The 16,835-nt window shown below is 53.6% G+C and overlaps 1 protein-coding gene across 7 annotated transcripts in view; it reads left to right on the top strand.

The window, feature by feature from the left end:
- The window catches only part of CTNNBIP1 (catenin beta interacting protein 1), a 47,116-nt gene extending 32,048 nt beyond the window's left edge, over positions 1 to 15,068 (top strand). For all 7 annotated transcript variants that reach the window (XM_070768242.1, XM_070768243.1, XM_070768241.1 and 4 more), the window contains one exon: positions 14,447 to 15,068. In XM_070768242.1, the coding sequence (XP_070624343.1) occupies positions 14,447 to 14,505 (59 nt within the window). In that variant the 3' untranslated portion in view covers positions 14,506 to 15,068. The remainder of the gene's footprint in view (positions 1 to 14,446) is intronic.
- Positions 15,069 to 16,835: the final 1,767 nt, after the last annotated feature.

A 16,835-nucleotide genomic window follows, 5' to 3' on the forward strand; every position in this document is an offset into this window, starting at 1 on the left:
TGTTGTTTAAAGGGGAAGTTTTAAAAAGTACTTTTTATCTTGCTTGGCTAAACCAACAATTGAAAACAAACCCTGTTGAGTGATTTAAGGCAGTCACGGTGACCTCACCTGGCCTGAAACTGCTGAGCAGTCAGGAGTGAGCTGTGGGCGTGTGGCTGTGAATTTGTGGTGCTGGAATCTGCACCCTCCTGGGTTTGGGGCGTCCACAGCCAGCCAGGCTGGCCTTGGGTACTTCTCTCTCCTGGGAACAGACTCCTGGGACTAAACCTGGAGCCGGGGAAGAATATCTGGGGAGACGGTTCTCTGCTGCTGGGGTGTCCTTCAGTCTGCCCCTCCTCCCACGGTCACCTCTGACCTGAACCACTGAGAAAACGGGCTGCAGAAGGGCCTGAAGGAGAATTCCCCGGGTGTGAGTTGGAAGGGGGGAGGGGTCAGCAGTGCCTGGAAGAGCTTCCGGAGCACACTGTATTTTCTTTGTCTCTTGCACTGTGGAGGTTCAAGCCTGAGAGCAAGACCCTACATTTCTGACCACGCCGTTGGGGACCTGGGGCTTGAATAACATTCTAGCCTGTCCACTTTCTTCATCGGCAGAGCCGCCCTCAGCTGATGCCACAGGGCCTGTTGCTCTCAGAGGCTCAGGTGCAGCCCAAGTGGCAAAAGCCCAAGATCATTGCTTCCATTGCTCAGGATGCCAGCACGAAAAACCCAGAAAGGCCTAGGAACATTTGGGCTGGTGGGCATGGTGGTCCCGGAGAAGCCTGGTGTGCGTGCCTCCTGCCACTAGATGGCACTGTCTCTCAGCAGATGCCCTTGTTCTGCTCCTGGGGTTCCTTGCAGCTCTTACCTCTGCTGTACCCGCTGCCCTCGGTAGGGGGCCTGGGCCGCCCCATCACCCGTCAGCGCATGGCAGTTGGTCCTAGGGTCCTACCCACCACCTTAGACCTGCCCGTGCGTCTCCTCTGGGGCTGGAGGGGTCTGGTATCAGGAGCACTGCTTGCCCTCCCCAGATCCAGGGAGGAGAGCAGGCTGGGCATTGCTTACCTGGGCATTGCTCCCCCGACCCCCACATCCCGTCCTTCCCTCAGTGAACATGTCTTCAGTACCTCCTGGGTGCAGACAGCTGCTGGAGACCTTAGTGCTTGGGCCTGCACCTTACGGCCTCATCGACTGGTTCCAGCAGAGGGTGCCAATTGCCCCCACTACCCTGTACTGAAGCGTGGATGGACCTGCCTGGCCTCTGCTAATCCGAGACCACCCTTGAAGACTCTCAGTGGCTTCCTGCTGCCTTGAGGATACAATCCAAACCCCTTAGCCATGATGTGTGGGACCCCCTGCCCCCACTACCTCCCCTGCCCTCGCCCCCCCGACCTACCTCTCCTGCCCTCGCCCCCCTCCACCTACCTCCCTCACCTCCACCCCAGATACCAGGACCTCATACTCCATAAACAGCCACACTGAGTGGCTTTCTGCTCCCATCTCAAGCCTTGTGCATTCATGCCTTCCTGTCCCCGCATGTGCCTCTCGACGGCCAGGAGCCCAGCGCTGACGCGCCCCCTCCCCTGCTCCCCTCAGGCTGGGCCGGGCCCTCCTGTCGTCTCCATCGCACACGTGCACTCAGCTGTGCTGCTCCACACGCTGTTTCCTGGTCCATCTCTGGACCAACTCTGAGCTCCTGTGGCTTCCCTCTTCGCATTTGTGGGGCTTGGCCCCCTAGGCCCCCAGCATGTTCTTGGGTGAATGAATAGACTTGGCTCTGGGTCTGGAAGCTCAGAGTCCCCAGAAAGGCAGAAATGTGAAGCACTGTCTCCTGGTCCCCATGGTGGCCGAGCAGACCCAACAGCTGAGTTTGAACCAAAGGACTGAGTTTGAACCAAAGGCAACCAGTGCTTCTCTGGGAAGATCACTTTGCTGAGAAGGCCCAGCTGTAGGCTCGGGGACAGAGAACTGTAGCTTCCAAAAGCAGGCTCAAGAGAATGCTGAGTTCATTCCTTTCTTGTTGTTAGTGCTGTTCAATCTGTACCATATATTGATAATTTTTCCTGGCTATGAAAGAATGCATAATCATCATTGAAAGTGGTTTTGGGAAAGATAGAAACAGCACAAGCGCCTAAAGGATTGACTGCAAATAGCTGAACCCCATTACCTTGCGTTAGTTAACCAGCAGGCTTTTTTTAAAAATATGCATGAATTTCCATTACAAAGTTGTAATGGATTTCTATACAATGTAAACATTATAATATCCATTTTAGCTCCCATTTTTTACTTAGGATAATTTTGTTGTTTAGTCACTAAGTCATGTTTGACTCTTTTGCAACCCCCTGGACTGTAGCCTGCCAGGCTTCTCTGTCCATGAAATTCTCCAGGCAAGAATACTGGAGTGTGTGGCCATTTCCTTCTCCAGGGCATCTTCCTGACCCAGGGATCGAACCCATGATTCCTGATGGCAGGCAGATTGTTTACCATCAAGCCACCTGGGAAGCCCTACGAGAATTTTACCATGTCCTTGATTTTCAAGAAAGCAATTCAGCAATCACATGATATGCAGCCATGTGGCTGTGCCATCATTTTTTGACTGATCCTTTACTGTTGGACATGTGATTCTCATCTTTGCTATTAATTATAATTAATTTAATTTCTTGAGCTCCTACTGTGTGTCAGGTTCTGTGTCAAGTAGCACATACAGTTATCCCAGGGAATCCTACCAACAGGGCTGTGAGGCAGGGGTGATCACAGCTCCACTTTCCTGATGAAAAAACAGACCCTGAGATGTTAAGTGAGGTGCTCAAGGCCATAGAATCAGTTGTGTGGTTCCTGTCATGTGGTTCTAGATGTGGCTTACAGGCCGTGTGTGTTTCCAAGCATAACAGTGTTTTACCTGAGGGGCAGGTGTGATGGAGGTGGTTAGCATGGTATTTCAGGAGGGCATCAAAAAGTTGGAAGGGTTTCCTGCTGCTATTTTCTGGACTTTTCACCTCCGTGCCCCTTTAAACATGCTCGCTCTAAGCTCTGGGTCTCTCCCTGACCCAGAGCTGCTTCCAGGATGAACGCCTGGCCAGTGCCAGTTCCAGGCCCCCAGCTCACTTGGCAGAATCCTCCTTGTGGCCATTCACCTGCAGACCTGCCATCTTCCAGCCATGCTCCATGTGAACCCTCATCTGGCTGTCCCGGAGCTGGAGGGACCCCATCGAGACATGGCCCCTTGTGTTAAGGAAGCCCACATCCTTTCTCTTGCCCCTGGAGCTGTTCTTGCCCTCTTCTTGGCCTTGGCATGCTGGCTCCCCAAGCCTGTTCCAGCCTCTGTCTGATCACACTCTTTCTCAAAGAGACTTTCCAGGGAAGGTACTCAGCCTGAGCCAGCTGGGCGGTCCCGGGGCGCTGCTGGCTTTCCCCCGCGGAAGCCAAGGCTGCGGGCTCTGAGTCTGCTGCCAGAGAGCCTAAAATAGGTCATTTGGTCTCAGGGTTACACTGAGAGCCTTGTTAAAATAGCTGTGGTTGTGAGCAAGCCAGTGGGGAGCCAGGGCCTCAGGGGAGAAGAGGGGAGGGCAGGGCTCACCCCACCCAGTGCCTAGCTCCTCCGGGGATCAAGCAGGATCACCCCTCTACACGTCACCCCTCTTGACCCTCTTCAGCAGCGCATGGGTAGGGGTGCCAGCTCCATCTCCCTTTCACAGCCAGCGTCCTTCCTGGAATCCTCTCCTACACCCTCTGGCCTCTGCTCTTGGGCTGCCTCTGCTGCCCTGTCTGCCCTTCCGGGGTTGGCCCCGAGTTCCTTCTCTGGCTCCTGAACTGCCCACGCGTCTTTGCTTCCACGGAGCCCTTGTCACATCTCATCGGGAGCCCGCGGTCCAGCTCTGGCCCAGAGCGGGCTCTCTCCCATCCCCATGTAGACAGAGGCTCCCTCTCCATGCAGACCAGCTGCCCAGGTGCCAGGACCTCCCTCTGCCCACATGTGGCTCCTAGGCTTCTCCCAGGGCCTCCAGGTAATAACCAAGTCTGGATGAAATTGCAGGCAGGCCCCAGGAGAATGCCAGTCAGTGGGGTGGGAAGCTAATCTTTTTAATCAACACTTTCATGAGAATTACTTGTAACCTAATAATGATAAACGTGAACTAAAAAAATCTCATATACATTGAATTCAACTGAAAAAGTAAACCAGGAAGACTTGGTAGGAGATAACTTGTATCACAGAAAAAGAAAAAGGCTTAAGAAAGGGTGAGGATCACACTGAGGAGCAGGCTGGTTGCTCTGTTCAGCATCTGGCTCTGGCTTGTGAAGGGCTGCCTTGACCCTCCCTCCTTCACTGGTGTGACGTCTGCTATTGTGTGGAGCTGAGAGCAGGGACCTCCAAGCCCTGTGCACCTCTGTACCTTCCTCCTGACACCTGCCTGGGAGAGGCAGACCTCTGTCCTGGAGAAGAGCATCAAGGGCCCCTGGGATCAGCAATGGCTCCTTCCTGCACACAGTCACCCACTGATCTGGATGCCAGGCAACGGCTCCCAGCTTCAAGCTGCCAGCACAGCCAGGTAGATGGAAATGGGAGTAAACACATAAAGACCTCTGGGCACAGATCCCAGGATGACTGACCCCACGGGCAGGGAGCCCACCTAGAAAGCCCCAGAGAAAAGGTGCTGTTTGCCTGGGTCTTGAAGGATTCACTGGTGGCTCAGATGGTGAAGAGTCTGCCTGCAATGCAGGAGACCCGGGTTTGATCCTTGAGTTGGAAAGATTCCCTTCCTGGAGAAGGAGATGGCTACCTACTGCAGTATTCTTGCCTGGAGAATTCCATGGACAGAGGAGTCTGGCAGGCTACAATCCATGGGGTCCCAAAGAGTTGGACACAACTGAGCAGCTAATGCTAAAGGATGTGCAGGAGTGCATGTGGACAGACAAGGAGAAGGATGGCACAGACCGAGGGAGTCCTAGAGCCTGCCCAGCCCCGGGCAAGTGTCCCCCAAGGGGTGAGTGTGGGTGGTAAGTGACTGGAAAGGCAAGTGAGCTCGGAACAAAGTAAATTCTGGAGATGAGGCCGCAGGGGTTTCCAGGACCTGAGGGGTGGGATGGCCAGGCCAGTGGCTGTCCATCTAGGGTGAGTGCTGGGGAGAGGTCACAGGTCAGATACTGGGGCAGAGAGACACCCAGAAGGTCACAGCAGTGTTCTGTGAGCAAGTGGGGGTGGGGTCGGAGGCAAGGCTGTGTGGACGGGGCTCCTGGACTGAGCAGCTACAGTGAGGGGCAGGCAGGGGCCCCCCAAGTGGGCAGTGTGTGGGATCCTCCAGGAGCAGGCAGGGGTTAGGTCAGAACCCAGGTGTAAGGAGGGAGCAGATTTGGGGATTGGGTGTGGGTGAGGCCCCCAGGGAAAGCAGGCAGAGGGAGGGGAAGTGGAACCCTGTGAGCACAGCACCACGGCCAGCAGGGGGCGCGAGGGAGCGCAGAAAGGAGGAGAGGCGCAGCTGGCTCACCATCAGGGTCCCCAGGGTTCCTAATTAATGTCAGTGCTGCCTTTTCCCAAAACAGTATCTGTGGATCCTGGCTGGAGGCAGTTTGCTGAGGGCCGGGAATACATGGTGTGAAGCCGTGGAAGCAGGACAGAAGGTTGGATGAGAAGAGACAGCAGCTCAGGGGTGGGGACCATTTGTAGCATTGAGTTCTAGGAATGTGAGCCACACAGACCACTGCACCTGAATCATGGAGGGCACTTGCTAAAAATGCAGATGCCTGGGCCCTACCCGAGCCCTGCTGGATTAGAGAGTCTGCCAGGTTGGCCTGGACATCTGCATTTGAAGCAAGACCCCAGGTGGTTGTGACGCCCTCCAGAATTTGAGAATGTGCTGGGACTCTGGGTGAAGACCTGGCCCTTCCTGACCCCTAGAGGGACCCCCCTGCCCCTTCCAGATTCTGTCCCTTCACACAACTCTCTGTAGTGTAGGAGAGCTTCCATTGCAGGAGCTAAGAGACTTGATAAGGGGCACCTCACCTTGGAAAAAAGACCCTGATGCTGGAAAGATTGAAGGCAGGAGGAGAAGGGGACAACAGAGGGCGAGATGGTTGGACAGCATCACCGACTCAATGGACATGAGTTTGAGCAAGCTCCGGGAGTTGGTGATGGACAGGCAAGCCTGGCGTGCTGCAGTCCATGGGGTCACAGAGTAGGACACAACTTAGCGACTGAACAACAATACCTTGGAAAACAACCCCCAGAAGCAGGATGTGTGTGTTGGGCTCAGTGGAGTGCAGGAAGGGTGGTGGCCTGGGGTTCCTGGGTCTAGAGCAGAGCAGGTGTAAAATGGCACCTCCAGGGTGTGACCTCACCAGGTGCTGTTTGGGATGTTTCATGCTGCAGATGTTATCCGAGTCAGTCCAGTGGGTGGACGGGATACATGTGTTTTGCAGATGAGGAAACTGAGGTGGACATGCAGGGACCAGGCAGAGTTCAGACTCTGGCCCAGGTACCCCTATCCACCTGAGGAGCCCAAGCCTAGGGAGGCCCGTGTTGGCCTGTCAGGAGGCCCAGTGCCTCTTCCAGGAGCCCCCTCGCACCTAAGCCCACGTGGCCCGCCTTCTGCAGCCAGGGCACCTGGTGATATGGTTGCCAGCCTGGAGCCCAGAAGGTGTCACCGAGCCTGGAGCATGCTTGGCTGCTGAGACTGTGGAGGATCTGGGGTGCTGTTCCCAAGGCAACCAGTGTCGTGCTATCTCTGGGGGAAAGCCATCCTCTGGGAACTTGGGCAGCAGAGCTGAGAGGCACAGAACCCTGGGCTCCAGGGCCACAGCTGCTCAGAGAAGCACATGACACCCAGGGGGTCTGGGTCTCTGTGGGGGGAGGCCTCGTCCAGGGTGGGGCCTGGCCTCAGCCCAGTGGACACCTTTGCCCTTTGAAGAGTGTCTTGGACCTTTTTTCCATGCGGGAGCCTTGCTACCTGGCTCATCTCTCCAGAGCAGGTAGCTGAGCCGTGCTGTTTGGGGTAGCCAGGTAGCCAAGTAGCAGATGCTGGTTGCCATGGATGGCAAGATAGTGACCTCAGGGGATCAAGAGGGAATGCCACAACCCAAGTGACGTGGTCAGAGAAGGGGCAAACAGTGGAAATGGGAATCACCCTGGACACTTTGGAGCCTGTGGCCGTGTGCATGGAGGGATGACCCAGACCTGGCAGTTGTGGTTCCGTGGATAGTTTTGAAGAACTTTTACCAGTTAACTCCCTCTGCAAAGTTAACTTTGCCCAAGTTAACCTCCAGCTGGACTTGGGAGACTGTGTGTGTGTGTGTGTGTGTGTGTGTGTTAAGTGGCTTCAGTCGTGTCCGACTCTGCAGCCCCATGGACTGTAGCCCCTCAGGCTTCTCTGACAATGGCGATTCTCCAGGCAAGAATACTGGAGTGGGTTGCCATTTCCTCCTCCAGGGAGACTCGGAGGGTTGGGGTTTTATTTCTGAGTTTTCCAGGCCCCGGTCCTTTGCCCTCATTAGGAAGAAGTCAGGAGGTCACCAGATCTCCAGCTCAGAAAGAAGTCATCCTGGGAGGTTCCAGCCAGGGGTAGGTGTGAGGTTTCAGAGCAGCTGGGGCACAGACTTGGAGGCGCCCGTGACCCTGGATCAGGGGGTGTGGGTGTCCTCACCCATGGCAGATACTGGTGCTGAGCGTCCCCCCTTTTCTCTGAGGACATCTGCACAGGGCTGTGTCCTGCACTGGGGGCCCTCGGGCTGGCAGCCTTGGAAGCTGGCCCAGGCTCTTGCACTTTGTGTCAGTTTCATGGGGAGGGATTACCCTCAGGGCTCCCCGCCTCCTGTGAGCACAGGCTCCTCCTCCGAGCTGGGCTTTAGGGGAGCTGCAGCTGGATGGAGGCTGGAACTGCACGGTCAGCACATCCCAGATATCAGGAGGCTCTGTCTATTCCTTCCGCCACCTGGTCTCTTTGTCTCCGCAGGGTCCCTCTTGGAGAGGGTCAGGGGTGGTATTTGGAGCTGTCCTCGTGGGCGCTGGGACTAGGCCTGCTCCACTGAAGGTCTGTGCCTCTCCTGGAAAGGGGAGAGTTCTCCACTAGGATGTCCCCTACTGGGTCTGAGAAACAGGCCTTCCATGCCCTTCCTCCATCCACTACTTCAGGGCTACAGTCATCCCTGTTCTTCTTTCCTGCTCTTTTTCACCCCTGGGCCTTTCTCCAGACCACGCTGCTCCTTGCTGGTCTGTCCCACACACTGCAGAGAGCTGCTCCCCAATCGCAGCATGCTGGTTCCCTTCAGAGAGCCGGGCCGGGCTGGGGCCATGGGTGGTGCTGGTGTGTGGAGCCTATACTGGGCTTTTGATTCTGTTGGTGTGAATTCACCCTGAGCTTGCAAACAGACCAGTGACCCCATTGTCTGTCTCCCGCCCCCAGCTGGGGGCCGGCTTCCCTTTTCTAAGCTCCTGAATGTTTGTCATTTTTCTCTCCCCAGTCACTTGACTGGACTCCATTAAAGAGGCAGAGCTGAAGTGGGACATGGGATGGAAAGGCCCACTGGGTGCTTGGCTCTGGTTCAGAGAGCTATGCCCTCCCCAGCGCCTCGGCCCCGCTCTCCGTAGCAGGCGAGCCATGGGACTAGGGGGGCATCTGGAAGAGCAGTGGGCCTGGGCAAGGGACAGGGTCTGGCCGGGCGCCTCCCAGGTGGGCTTTCTGGACTCCACGTTCAAATTCCTCTAGGGCAACCATCCCAGGCCTGCTTCTGTGTGCTTTGTGAATCCTGGGTCTTGCTTCCATTCTCATGGGGGCAGAAATATGGGTGCACACTCTGCCAGGAGCAGCCTTAGTGCTCAGGGTAACTGGGGCAGGACCAATTATTTCCTTCTCCTGATAGAAAACGACAAAGCATGTCATGCTGCATGCGTGGTCTTCCAAGTCTGTACCGGGTCTTCGCTCTGCCTCTGATTCACCAGGTTGTTTCATCTCTCTGAGTTCCTCACCTCCAACGATTCATCCTGTGTCACTGTTTTAGACACTGGTCAGGGAAAGCCTGGGGAGGTGACTGTGCACCGACTGGCATGAGGTGTGAGAGCTGTGAGATGGACTTGGGAAGAGCATTGAGGCCAGGGAAGGAGCAGGTGCAAAGGCCCTGAGGCCCAGGTTCCTGTGCCTGAAGGACAGGCAGGAGCCCCTGTGGCTGGAACGGGGTGAAGGTAGAGGAGGCGTATGGTAGGAGGAGAGGAGGCAGCCAGAGGCCCGATAGCATTGGGTCTTTCAGCCACAGGGTGGAGTTTGGAGTTTCCCTTGAGTGTGATGAGAAATCGTACAATAAGCCACCTTTAGAGAGTTTTGAACAGAGGAGTGGCAGGAGCTGACTCATGTTTTAAGAACCTCCTTCTGACTGCTGTGTGAATAGATTGTCAGGGGCTAGAGTGGAGAGATCCAGGGAAAGGGTGCAAGGGGCTAGCGAGAGGGGTAGTGGTGGCCTGGACCAGGGTGGCAGTCGAGGAATGGTAATGAGTTCAGGATGCATTTTAAAAGTAGAGTCAGCAGGACTGGCTGATGTGTTGTATGTGGAGTGTGTGTGAGAGAGAAGGAATCAGGAAGACCCCGGGGTTGGAGGTGCCATCGCCTGAGGTGAAGGAGGCTGCAGGTGCAGCAGGCTTGACATTCCACCAGCAGTGTATGAGGGTTCCAGTTTCTCCCGAACGCGTGTTATTGTCTGTCTTTTGATTCCAGCTGTCCAAGGATATGAAGCGACGTCTCCTTGTGGTTTTGTTCTGCATTTCCATAACGAATAATGATGTTGAGCATCTTTTCATGCACATGTTGACCATTCACATATCTTTGTTGGAGAAATATCTATTTGAATTCTTTGCCCATTTTAAACATTGAGTCGTTTGACTTTTTATTATTATTGAATTGTGTTATTTATATATTCTTCATATGAATCCCTTACCAGATTTGCAAATATTTTCTCTCATTCTGTAGGTTGTCTTTACTTTTTTTAATAGTATTTTTTGAAGCATAAAAGGTTTTAACCTTGATAAAGCCCAACTTATATATATATATATTTTCTTTTGTTAATGGTGCCTTGAGTGTCTTATCTAAGAAACCATTTCCTAACCCAAGACTATGAAGATTTACTCCTGTTTTCTTCTAAGAGTTTTTATACATCAGCCCTTAGAATATTTAGGTCACTGCTCCATTTTAAGTTAATTTTTGTGTATGGCACAAGACAAGGGTTCAGCTTCATCTTTTACATGTAAGTATATCCAATTGTCCGGAGAAGGCAATGGCACCCCACTCCAGTACTCTTGCCTGGAAAATCCCATGGATGGAGGAGCCTGCTAGGCTGCAGTCCGTGGGGTCGCTAAGAGTCAGACACAACTGAGCTACTTCACTTTCACTTTTCACTTTCCTGCATTGGAGAAGGAAATGGCAACCCACTCCAGTGTTCTTGCCTAGAGAATCTCAGAAATGGGGGAGCCTGTTGGGCTGCCACCTATGGGGTCGCACAGAGTCGGACACGACTGAAGCGACTTAGCAGCAGCAGCATATCCAATTGTCTCAGCACCATTTGTTCAATTCTTTCAAATTGAACCCTTGGCACCTTTGTCAAAATTTAATTGACAAAATTTAATTAGTGGTTTATGGAAGGGTTTATTTCTGGATTCTCAATTCTGTTCCCTTGATCTGTTCCAGTTCTACCCAGACTTGTTTACTGTAGCTTTGTAGTAAGTTTTAAAATTCAAAAGTGTGGGTCCAACCTTGTTCTTTTTTCTCAAGATTATTTTGGCTATTCTGGATGCTTTGCATTCCCATATGAATTTTAGGAGTAGGTTGCCAGTTTCTGCAAGAAAGGCAGCTGGGGTTTGATAGAAATTGTGTTGAATTTCGTCCAGCGATGTTTTTTTTTTTTAATTTATTTTTGGTTGCACTGGGTCTTGGTTGCTGTGTGCAAGCTCTCTCTAGTTTTGATGAGCAGTGGCTTCTCTTGTTGGAGAGCACGGGCCCTGGGCATGCAGCCTTGAGTAGTTGCAGCACTTGGGCTCAGTAGTTGCAGTTCTCAGGCTCTGGAGCTTGGTAGTAGAGGTGCACAGGCATAGTTGCTCCAAAGCATGTGGGATCTTCCCAGACCAGGGATCGAACCCATGTTCCCTGCATTGGCAGGCAGATTCTTATCCACTGTACCACCAGAGAAGTCCTTAGCAATGTTTTAGACATTGGTGTTTTGTTCTTTTTAGAGTTCAAATTTTGTACTCCATTTGTTAAATTTATTCCTAAGGATTTTATTATTTTTGCTGCTACTGTAAATGAAATTATTTTCTTAATTTCATTTTCAGATTATTCATCCCTAGTTTATAGAAATACAAATGATTTTTGGTATACTGACCTTATATCCTGCAACTTTAACTTATTTATTAGTTCTAGTAGTCTTTCAGTGGATTCCTTAGGATTTCCTATATGTGAGATCCATATCCTCTACAAATACAGTTTTACTTCTTTCTTTGCAATTTGGATGCCTTTTATTTCTTTTTCTTGTCAAATTGCCCTGGATAGAATCTTAAACATAGTATTGAATAGAAGTAGTAAGCATGGATTTTGTCTACTTGTTCCTAATCTTGAAAGGGGAGAGCTTTCAATCTTTCACCATTAAGTATGATAAGAGCTATGGGTTTTTAGTAGATGCCCTTTATCTGGTTGAAGAAGTTCCCTTTTATTCCTAGTGTGTTGGGTGTTTTTTTTATCATGAAGCGGTGTTAGTATTTTATGAGTGTTCTTGCATACCATAGGTGTTATGAATATGTGTATTCATAAGAGATACTGGTCTGTAGTTCTCTTACCTTGGGATGTCTTCATCTGGTGTTGGCTTTATCTTTTAATGGGTCAGAGAGTATGGTGGAACAGGAGAGACCGATCAGCTTCTCCCCTCCTTTACACACTGCATCTGGTGGGAAAGGACAAATAGAAGCTCTGAGCCCACGTCCAGACAGGGTCAGCAAAAAGTACCAATGGGGTGTACCAGCCTCGTCTATAAAATGAGATGGTAAACCTAGCTGATGGCCCAGAGGCAGTGAGCTGGGCCTGCTGGCTTCTCTAGTATCTTCCTGTTGTGAGCCCTGCATTTCCAGGACAGACAGATCCTCTAAGGAAGGCCCCACATTCTGGCCTCAAAGGAGAAGGAGGGCTCATGAGGGTCAACTTTGGAGATCCCTCCTGGCTCTAAAGTTCTAAGAACTTGAATCATAATAATGAACTAAGCAGTTCACTCTCCACTGGGTGATCGGCCCCAATTCCTTGGAGGAAGGGGAAGGGCCATATCCTCGCCTCACAGCCCGCAGGGTCAGGCCCTTGTTGAGTGACAAATGCCAGGCCAACCAGTGTAAGAAAGGTCAGAGGAGGCTCTGGAAGAGCCTATCTCGCTCTGGGTCCCTAAAGGAAAGTAGATCCCTGGTGGTGAGCCCTGGAAAACAGTGAGTCCTTTAGGAACAGAACAGAGCCGGGGTGGGCAGTGGCTCTGTGGGCCCTTCATGCACTGGCTCCAGCAGCAGAGTGGGAGGCCCTATAAACAGGAGCCGCAGGTCCCCAGCCCTCTCCGCCCCAGCCAGGGATGGGCTGACCAGCTGGCGGAGCAGCCCTGGCGCAGAGGTCTTGTTAGGGAGTTGCTGGAGTCCCTCAGTGACCTTGAGGAGGTGACTTCTTTCTCTACCTCTTAGAGTGCAGCCCAGGTACACTCATCCTGCAGCCCCTGTGTCTGGGCTCCTCCAAGGAACCGATGGCCATTCCCTCTGCAGACTCACTCTTCCCTACTAGGGTGGCCGGTGCTATTTTTGTGCCTGCAGCTCAGCACAGAGGCCCAAGGTCCCTGCAAGCAAGCCCACGGGACAGGCCAGGAAAGCAGTGAGTGGGCTGCCACTGTGCATTGCCTCTTTGCTGACAACTCCCCTTTCACGGTCTCCCTCCAGCCCCTCCTGCTTAGCGAGCTGGAGAGTCGGCACTCGGGAAAAGCCAGCATCTGTTAGGTAACCGGCTCAGCTGCCATGCAGGGTATGATGTAATCTTGGATCCTGTGGTTGCTAGGAAAATTCTGCCCGCAGTGATACTGCGTGGTCCGAGGAGCGAGGCGAGTACAGAATGTTCTCAAGAAGACAGGGGAAGGATTGCTAGGGCTTCCCAAGCATAGGAGCCCGGAGAAGTTGGATGACCCAAGCTCCTTTCTAGAAGCTTGTTCCCCTTGGCGGGAATAGAGGTTGTGCTGGTAGCAGCAGACCGTCAAGTCAGGTGGGGTTGTGCGGCAGGGCGACTCCCCTTGGCAGCGGCACCTTGGTGCTCTGGTGCCAAACTGCAGGCACTTGTCTGTCATGTGACATCCTTCTGGAGGGGCCCTCCTCCTGCAGCACCAGCGCTGGGCGCCTCCTCTGCTCCTCCCGGCAGGACAGTTAGGAAGGAGGCACGAAGAAGCTGCCTTGGGAAGTGGCAACTCCCTGTGGCGTGGAAGGAGCTGGCCCACGCCATGCCCTGGGGGGCAGGCGGTGGTGGAGTCCTGCCGTCTCTCCGGTTTCCCATGCCAGCAGCTCCACCAGGCATCGCTCCCCCCACCCACCCCACTACCTCCCGCTCAGTGGCCCCACACCCACTGTGTTGCTGTTCCAACCCTTCCCTCCCAGGGAGAATTCCTCCAGCCGAACAAAACTGACTGCTCTTTAATGTTCAGGGCATGACCAAGAACCTAGGTTTAGAAAAAAGGGGTGAGACGTGGCAGGACCCAGGCAGGGCAGGCAGAGCGGGACCTGCAGGTGACCTCACCTGCCCCACAGGGCCTGTGCTCAGCCTTCTTCCCAGCAGCTCCGGGGGAGGCAGGTGTGCATTCCAGACTCTCCCCCTCCTCCCTCCTGCCTTTTCTGGCTACAAGTCAGAGCCTGTCTCAGGGAAAACAAGACAAAGGAAGTGGTTTCATGAGACCCTGGACCAGAATCCTCAAATCTACCATGAAAAATAGCAACAGAAAGATTATGGCCATTATCTGTCTCTGTAGGAGCCGGGCTGGAAGTGGGCCTGGCTGTGCTCCTCTGAGTAGGTGATGGGGTTTGGACAAAGAAATGACTGCTAGAAATCAGGAGGGAGATCCTCCAAAGGGATGGAGACGAGAGTCTTAAGAAGGAAGAGGGCGTTTCCCAAGGGCCCCTGGCTTTGGTGACCTTGGACCAAGGGTCACTGGCAGAGAGAGCCCTGCTCAGGACAGCAGCCTGGGTTCTTGTCCTGCTCCCGGCTCTTGGAGGTATAGCCTAGAGTGAGCCTCTGAGCTTCACCCTGGCAACCTGCCGCAAGAGGCCCTGCAGCTGGGTTGCTGGCGAATCCTGGCCAGGCTGTAGGGGAGGCTCAAGAGGGGTAGTGGGTTTCCCAAGAAGCACTTTGTTCTTAGAAAGCACCCCTCCTTCGAGGACTGACACCGCATGGGGGCCGCAGCCCAGTGCCAGATCCAGCAGCGGTTCTCTCCCTATGGTCTGCAGGTGCGGAGGACGTAGTGATGGCGTTTTCCAGGTCGGAGACGGAGGACCGGAGGCAGTAGCTTCAACCCCCGTGGAACACCCTGGAAGCTGGCCAAGGCCAGGGGATCTGTGTGGACCTCACCGCTGAGTGGCAGAGGGTCATCTCCCCTCCCCCTAGCCCCCCACCCCACCCCACTCTGCCCCGCCCCACGGCCACTCAGCATCCTCGGGGGAGACACCAGTGGTGCGGTCACGATTGGCTTAAAGGGACGGACTCAAGATTGGCTGCAGGAAGAAACCTTTTTATTTTTAAATCTTGACCAATGGAAACCTTTTTATTTTTATTTTCTGACTCTTATTTTAAAAAAAGAAAAAAAAATTTGCGCCTCGGGTGTATGGCTTCCCAGGAAGCTCTCCGAGCTCTGGTGCTTTATTTGGGTCACTCTTTAGGAACATGAGGAGGTCCGATTGGCGGCTTAAACTGGAAAAGGATTTGATTGGCTGGCTAATGGGAACCTTTTTTTTTCTTTGATTGGCTGCAGGTGTTATGCTGATCACAACAGCTCCTCTTTTGAATGTCGAAAACAGGGTTTGGGACATTGGTTGTTATATTTGACTTGAAAAAAAGAAAGAAAGAAACCAAGTGCGCTTTGCAATATTTATTACACAAAGAGCCTGCTGCTGTTTTCACGTGTTTTGTGTTTGCCTTCCACTGGTTTAGGCGTGTTTCGTTTTCCATTGGCTCACCCATGACTTCTGTCACCATGGGCCACCCACCCGACTTGTGGTGGGTAGGCCCTCTCCAGTGGGGTGGTGGGGGAGGTCCACCTGGAGAGTGCATTTGCATTAATGAGCACACCTGGCTTCATCAGCAAGGGGACCTCCCCGCTCAGGACCCCAAGCAGGATCCACAGCTGGAAAACAGAGCCCCCAAGGTTGTCCTGAATGAGCAGCCCAGAGCCTAGAGGAGACCATTCACCAGGATCACTTCTGCAAGTTGGCAACCAGCCAGCCTCCCTCGGTGAGAATGGAATTGCTCACTTGCACCGTCCGGGCCTCTCCAGCCTGCCCTCACTGGGCAGGGTGCCTCTTTCCCTTCTTCAGTCATCATTCCCTCTGTAGCCAACTTCCTGAGATCTCATCCGGGCAGGAGCTGCTCTCAGCTCTAAGACCCAAAACGTAGCAGAGGTCTCTGCCCGGGAACCCAGAACCCACACCAAGGCCTCAGGTTGGCTTACAAGGCCCAGGAGGCCTTTGGCTCCAACCACTCCACCACCACCACCTTTGCCCCCAGGCTCCTCCCTCAGTGTGTGCTGCCAGTGGGTCCTGATCAGCCCCCAGAGGCCTCTCATCTGAGGCTGCGCCCTTCACTTCAGAAGACTCTCCCGCATGGCAGCTTGGAAGGGACAGGGGACAGTGTCATTGTTTATAAAGTGCTTGCTGGGACAGTCTGCTGGGCCTTCACTGAACAAGTCCCACCAGGCTGGCCCTCCACGCCAGCCCCCAGAAACACACTACAGAGCACTGAAAGGTCTTTGAAGGGCTGCAGGAACCCCAGGTCTTCCCAGCTGCCCTCCTCCTCCCCTGAAGGCGGCCGTCCTGCTTCCTGCATCTCTCACTGGAGGGGAATGTGGGTGAGGAATGGAGAAGGATGCGGGCCTGGGGAGGGGAAGTCTCCACCCATGCCCCCCACACCCCCACCCCTGGAGGGCATAGACAGCTGAGGCCTGCTTCTTGCCCCAAGAACCCAGAGCCAGGAGAAGACACTCAGAGCCAAATTTCCCCTTCTCAGGGTGGTCATGGAGCATGGGAACCAAACGCTTGCATGTCTAGGGCCCAAGCTGGGGAGCCCCATGGCTATTCATGCTGCACTCTGAGCTTCCTCTGAGCCTCGCCCCAGAGGAAGACTCAAGTGTCACGACCTAGACACCCACGTCCTCCTGCACACACAGGCCCCCGGCACTGGCCAGCTGATTAGCCTGGAAAGTCGATTGATCCCCAGGGGACAAGGACTGTGGGGACCCGGACCGGGGCCCAAGAACATCTTCTTTCAGGAGGGGCAGTGTGTGGACGCACATGTGTGTGAGTTTACACACACAGACTCACACACACACACTCTCTCTCACTCCCAGCTCTGTGGCCTGCAGCTCCAGCTGACCACCTGGGGAAAGGTGAGTTTTTGTTCAGTCACCCCACCACCACCCAGGGTTGTAACATCTGTCACCAGGCATCAGTTCTGATGCTGCTGACCACCCCCTCTCCTAGTACCTGTGGCTCCCATAAAGGTGTGTTCCTCTCCTTGTCAAGTTTACGAGCCTCCCTCTTGTAATGAGAGTGGCCCTGACCTATCTCATCTCCTGAAGGAGAGAAATGAAAGTGTTGCTGTGGGTTCATATCTCTACAAATATTT

The sequence above is a fragment of the Bos indicus genome, chromosome 16, assembly GCF_029378745.1.
Source record: "Bos indicus isolate NIAB-ARS_2022 breed Sahiwal x Tharparkar chromosome 16, NIAB-ARS_B.indTharparkar_mat_pri_1.0, whole genome shotgun sequence".
In the NCBI taxonomy this organism is placed as follows: Eukaryota; Metazoa; Chordata; class Mammalia; order Artiodactyla; family Bovidae; genus Bos; species Bos indicus.